At 44.3% G+C, this 6742-nt stretch overlaps 1 protein-coding gene across 1 annotated transcript in view; it reads left to right on the forward strand.

Annotated features, from left to right (window-relative positions):
* Positions 1 to 6742, forward strand: part of hpse (heparanase) — a 33929-nt gene that overhangs the window by 23209 nt on the left and 3978 nt on the right. Inside the window, exons 6-10 of the mRNA XM_015399511.1 lie at positions 1970 to 2105; positions 2188 to 2294; positions 3337 to 3451; positions 6061 to 6176; positions 6268 to 6414. Coding sequence (XP_015254997.1) covers positions 1970 to 2105; positions 2188 to 2294; positions 3337 to 3451; positions 6061 to 6176; positions 6268 to 6414 — 621 coding nt within the window. The remainder of the gene's footprint in view (positions 1 to 1969; positions 2106 to 2187; positions 2295 to 3336; positions 3452 to 6060; positions 6177 to 6267; positions 6415 to 6742) is intronic.

A 6742-nucleotide genomic window follows, 5' to 3' on the forward strand; every position in this document is an offset into this window, starting at 1 on the left:
CCTAACCCCTGATCGGATCACTAACCCCTGATCGGATCCCTAACCCCTGATCGGATCACTAACCCCTGATCGGATCCCTAACCCCTGATCGGATCCCTAACCCCTGATCAGATCCCTAACCCCTGATTGGATCGTTAACCCCTGATCGGATCGCTAACCCCTGATTGGATCCCTAACCCCTAATGGGATCGCTAACCCCTGATTAGATCGCTAACCCCTGATTGGATCCCTAACCCCTGATTGGATCACTAACCCCTGATCGGATCCCTAACCCCTGATCGGATCACTAACCCCTGATCGGATCCCTAACCCCTGATCGGATCCCTAACCCCTGATTGGATCGTTAACCCCTGATCGGATCGCTAACCCCTGATTGGATCGTTAACCCCTGATCGGATCGCTAACCCCTGATTGGATCGTTAACCCCTGATCGGATCACTAACCCCTGATCGGATCCCTAATCCCTGATCGGATCCCTAACCCCTGATCGGATCGCTTACCCCTGATCGGATCGCTAACCCCTGATCGGATCGCTAACCCCTGATTGGATCGCTAACCCCTGATTGGATCGCTAACCCCTGATTAGATCGCTAACCCCTTATTGGATCGCTAACCCCTGATTAGATCGCTAACCCCTGATTGGATCGCTAACCCCTGATTAGATCGCTAACCCCTGATTGGATCGCTAACCCCTGATCGGATCGCTAACCCCTGATTGGATCGTTAACCCCTGATCGGATCACTAACCCCTGATCGGATCCCTAACCCCTGATCGGATCGCTTACCCCTGATCGGATCGCTAACGCCTGATCAGATCGCTAACCCCTGATTGGATCGCTAACCCCTGATTGGATCGCTAACCCCTGATCGGATCTCTAACCCCTGATCGGATCGCTAACCCCTGATCGGATCGCTAACCCCTGATCGGATCGCTAACCCCTGATTGGATCGCTAACCCCTGATCGGATCGCTAACCCCTGATCGGATCGCTAACCCCTGATCGGATCCCTAACCCCTGATTGGATCGCTAACCCCTGATCGGATCGCTAACCCCTGATTGGATCACTAACCCCTGATCGGATCCCTAACCCCTGATTGGATCGCTAACCCCTGATCGGAACGCTAACCCCTGATTGGATCGCTAACCCCTGATCGGATCACTAACCCCTGATCGGATCCCTAACCCCTGATCGGATCCCTAACCCCTGATCGGATCCCTAACCCCTGATCGGATCCCTAACCCCTGATTGGATCGCTAACCCCTGATCGGGTAACTAACCCCTGATTGGATCACTAACCCCTGATCGGATCACTAACCCCTGATCGGATCCCTAACCCCTGATCGGATCACTAACCCCTGATTGGATCACTAACCCCTGATTGTTCCATTGTGTTCACAACACATGTCATCTCAAGGCACTTTCCAGATCACCAGATCATCCAGTCAGATTGATTCAAAGTTTTCTATCTAAGGAAAACCAGTTGATTGCATCAACTCATTGACTCAAAGGCTATCCCTCACACTAAGCATGCTTGTAGCGACAGTGGGGAGGAAAAACTCTCTTTTAACACTTTTAACAGGAATAAACCTCCAGCAAAACCAGGCTCAGTGTGAGCGGCCATCTGATGAGGCCGACTGGGGTTCAAGGAGACAGAAGCAGACATAGAAAGAGAAGCAGAGACTGCTCCACAAGAGATGGGTTTTCATGCAAAACTCTGGAGAACATCACTGGATTCTAAAGCCCCGGTCACACCTTGACGATTTAGACCAGCGTATGCCTGCCGTATGGAAAATATGGGAAAGGGGCTGGTATATGTTGGATAAGTTATGGGTACATTTTGTGGTACAAACATTTTGTACCACAGTTTAACGACTCTGCTTTAGAGTTAGTGACGCAGTCAGAGGTCATTTCATTTGTTTGCTTTATGTCTGAAGTAGAATGATTGTGATGGGTGTAAGGAGGGACAGTCTGCTTCATGCATGGACTCATTCCATCTCTATGTCTGTTAGTTACTACGTGAATGGCAGGGACACTTCATTAGATGACTTTCTGGATCCTGAAGTTCTGGACACTCTGGCTGTGAAAACCAATGAAGTCCTAGAGGTAAGCTGATCAGATGGAGAGTGGAGTCGTTCAGGGCTCGGTGAAGTAATATGTTTAATTGTCTGCTCCTCCTGTGGCTCAGAAAGTGGAGCAGGAGTCTCCTGGGAAGGCGGTGTGGCTTGGAGAGACCAGCTCAGCCTATGGAGGAGGAGCGCTGGGACTGTCAGACACCTTCGTCTCAGGATTTATGTGAGTCACCAACAGTTATGGCGTTGTTTCCATTCAGCCATGATGCTGATCTGCATCAGTGTGATCCAGATTAAGTTGGATTTGGTCTGGCCTTCGACTAGGCTATTCTAACGCATTCATTCTATCTCTAGCTGGATGTTCAGGGTGTTTTTCTGCTGGAAGGTTTCTCCACACTAGGCCATTCACAAAATTAGGCCGAGTCGACTCACATCTGGACAACTTGAAAGCTGGTGAAGCAAGTTCACCAGAAAAGGAAATAACTTAAAATCATCATTCAATTGGTGGTAGAAGCAATATTCAAACGAGAACTTTGAACGCCGAAGTGGCAAAGGCTTCCATGTGAACAGCAGTTTAACATGGGTCAGTCGGTCTAAGGGATGGGCAAACGCCACGACTCGGGTTCAGATCCCCGAACCTGGAGTGGCAGAGATCGGCGCCGCGTTAGAAATGAGAGACTGCAGTTGTTTTTTCTTATTTTGAATGTAAATTGTCTTGTCCATTAGCAAAGTGTCTCACTGACCTCCTTAATTAATAAAAACTAAACAGATTTTTTATTTAAAATAAAATGACTTATTTAGATTTCCATATTTTGCACACTGGACAAATGTAAATCTAAATAAGTCATTTTTTCTTAAAATAAGTGTATTTTCTATTGAATTGAGGAGGTAAGTGAGACACTTTGTCAATGGAACAAGACCATTAAAAGAAGAAAAAAATTTATATTCTTTTTTTAAGTGCATATTATCTAGTTAGTACTCATTCCATTGGGAAATCGTCTTATTTACCTGCTCAAATTAAGGGTTAATACACTTAATTTAAGAAATATCAACTTATTTCTAGATCGTTTTTGCAGCACATGAAAACAACCCAACAAAACAGAAAAGTGTTGACCAGTTCAGCTAAAAGCGTTAGCAGAGAATGCTACAGGAAGCATCTGATGCTAAGCTTTCTGATGAATCATTGAAGCAGACTGCTGATGCTGCTCAGAATGCGGTCGGGTTGGTGTTGGATCAGATACAGCGATATGTGGATCTGTGTGCAGGTGGCTGGATAAACTGGGCCTGGGAGCCAGACTGGGCCTGGAGGTGGTGATGAGGCAGGTGTTGCTGGGCTCTGGGAGCTACCACCTGATCGATGACAACCTGGATCCTCTTCCTGTAAGACCGTTTCCTCAGAATCTGACCATTATTCTGCTTTTAATCTGCGTCTGTGATTGGTCCAAGCTCATCTCTCAACAAGGGACCAAAAACAACAACCAGAAAATGGCAGTAATGGAACATAGATCTATCTGTCTAGAGCTGCTCCATAAGAACACTCATGTGACCAAACCTCTAAAGGCCAAATGGGACAGAAAATCGGTCGGACAAGGTCGTGGCATTTAGCACTCATTGAAAGTCAATGGGGATTATTGGGGACCACACCCGTTGCGATTTCCTGCAGGGGGCAGCGTAGCTCAGATTGAGATAGACCCTAAGTCTACTTTAGTCGGACTACGCAGTAACTTCATGGGTCTTGCAAAAAAAACAAGCGCAGTTTATAAATCTCCTCCAAGAATAAAACAACTTCAGGAGGACAGAAAAAGGGATATAGTAAAATGTTGATCCTCTTTGAGCCTCTAAATAAAATATAACGAGGGGCAGACAGAGCAGGTAAGAGCAGCCTATCTCTCTCACCTCTTTATGAAAAAACGAAAAAGTTGAATAAACTTCCCAGATCTCTTTCTGAGGATCACCTCTCTGCCTCAGTCAGCATAGAAAACGTCCCACAGCGTTTATTGCTGTTTTTCTTTTCTTTAGATGTAGTTCTCTGTTAGGTTTATTCTTTAATACATCATGTGCATTGTTACTTTGTTAGCCAGACTAGAGAGAGTAGATGACCTTCCTTCACATTGTGGATGTCACTCTGTGTACGGAGGTCATCTAAATAGGACAGCCTTCTTGTCTTTTAAAGATACACAGGATATGGACACATCTTGGAGCCGGACTGATAAAAGGAAGCTATCTGTAATCCTGGGGCATAGAGGCAAAACGCATACAGGTCAGGGAATTGATGGCGTGTCAGTTTCTGATACGGACAACTAAGCATCCACCTGATCCAACACATAGACTCATGAGGTATAAGAAGCAGGAGATGACCTTGTTCGGGGCTCAATCTTTGCTGGACACTCACGGACGTGATTTTTTGAGCCCACAGCTGTGCAAGCTCCAAGCTTTTTCTCTGTCCTGTAACGACCTGATCTGGAATAAACTCTGTTACTTTTTTACTCCTGTTTTTATAGTCCTTTTTTCATGGTTTTACCCAGTTTGAGTCAAGAGTAGTAAGTAACTTGCTCCCAGGAAAAGAACCGGTGGGGAAGTCCCAAGGTGCAACTGCCTTCAAGGGGACATAACTTCCTCATTTAACATCTCACTATGTTTTTAATAAATGCATTCTCTATCTGCTCTAGTTAAAGATGCTGCACAGAGTCATTTAAATAAGTTTTCATAATCGAGTCAAATGTGGGAAATAGATTTAATGTGTATAGCACATAGACAGAAGTGAAAAAATCTGCACAGATCTGCTCACCCTGCGCAGTCGGAGCCTCTCTAAAGGCGGTCAGTGTGCCACGGGGAAAAAATGGGATTGGAGATTAAAAAGTCGCACCAGTCGGTGTGTTCAGGCCTTAACCTTCTACAGGGCCCAACTGACACCTGCTCATGTTTATTTATAGGAATGGCCAAAGCACGGTCACATGGTGTTTCATCCATACGCCTTTAAAATCAGGCTTTAACCTTTCTAAAACATGTTTTAAAATTATTTTATCACAAATGCCTTTTTTTGTAGCTGTGTAAACAAATAAAATGAGATTTAAAATTCCACCTGAAATGTCGGAGGTAATTGTGCGACCATTTCAGGTGATGTACCCGGTATGGGTTACATCAGGTTGCTCTTCTTATTTTCTATTCAGTTTGGTGATATTATTGGTAAATTTCAATGAAACAATGGCTAAATATTAGGAGCAAAAACTTTTTCTTATGCAGAAGGTCTCCAATCATATAAATCAGCATATTTGTCTGACCAGATTCCCTTTGTGAGAGGAAAAAAATGCATTTTTGCACTTTTGGTATTATGCTAAAATCCCATTTCTACCTAGCACACTGCTCACTAAAACCTTTGTGGAACAAACATGCTCCAACTTATTCAGTCCAAATTTGCATGACTTATAGTCAAGATGTGGCTCTATAGAGTCTGAGGGTTCCAGACTTTCAAATTTTATTTTATTTTTATTTAACCTTTATTTTACCAGGAAGTCCCTTGAGATAAAATCTCTTTTTCGAGATTGGGCTTTCATGATTATTTTCAGTGTTTAGCTTGGAAGAAAATTTGGCGAGACTGAATATTTTTAATATTTTCTTTGTTTAATCACCTATAAATCAGACATGGTGACATTTAAAATAGTGATTTCACTTGAAAAATATTCCTCAGTACCGTTCTATCACACAAACACATACAATTGTATTTCCAATTTATCGTTCGGGAGCTGTACTTGCTTTAATTCACATATGTAATTTCAGTTGGAATTTGCTGCTAAGACGCTCAGGGCTTATCAGTCCAGATCTTTAGGGAACTTTCAGACTGTAGATGATGTTTTATCATTTCTATAGAAGCTGGAAAAGGCTCCTTGTGTTTGTTAGTTGCATTAAAATCCTCTAAATACCAAGAGAAGGTCCGTTAGAATGGATGTGATTTGTTCTGGCCGTGTTCTTAAGCATGGCTCTCCTTCCAGGATTACTGGCTGTCGCTTCTCTACAAGAAGCTCGTTGGACCAGAAGTTTTGAACGTTTCTGATTCTGGCAGAAATAAAAGAGTCAGGCTTTATCTGCACTGTGCCAACAGGAAGAGGTAATTACAGAAACATGGGTTCAAACAAAAACTAATCAGAGTGTTTGGCAGAGAACCTGTCCCAAACCTCTCCCTGTTTGTGTGTCTGCAGTTACGCCAGAGGCGCCGTGGTTCTGCTGTGGATGAACCTTGGTAGGAAGCTAGCGCGGATCTCCCTTCCTGACCTGATCGCCAACAGCACAGTGGACACTTTTGTTCTCCAGTCAGACCAGCTGGGGGAGGAAGGACTGGAGTCCAGGTGCCTCTTCACTCAATGCTGCCTTTATTTTCTAAGTTAGGGACATGGAGTCACGGGGAAGATCTGATTTATTTGGACTTGGTGCCTCTGGGCATGTGCATCTAGTTTGACTTCTCTGATTCACAGGAAACTCCCTGAAGTTATTCAAGATAAACCCTCCTATGAAGAATGAATCAAATCTGCGGCTTTAAGCAGCAAAACATCCATTTCCTGCTTTATTTTCTCTGTCCAGCTTCTACACTAGTGTCAGGGAGGGGCGGATTTAGGAAATTCGGGGCCCTAGGCAAAGACAGGCAGTGGGCCCTCTGAACTGAGAAGGCAACAAATA

The sequence above is a fragment of the Cyprinodon variegatus genome, unplaced genomic scaffold (genome assembly GCF_000732505.1).
Source record: "Cyprinodon variegatus isolate N-32 unplaced genomic scaffold, C_variegatus-1.0 Scaffold1020, whole genome shotgun sequence".
NCBI classification, from domain to species: Eukaryota; Metazoa; Chordata; class Actinopteri; order Cyprinodontiformes; family Cyprinodontidae; genus Cyprinodon; species Cyprinodon variegatus.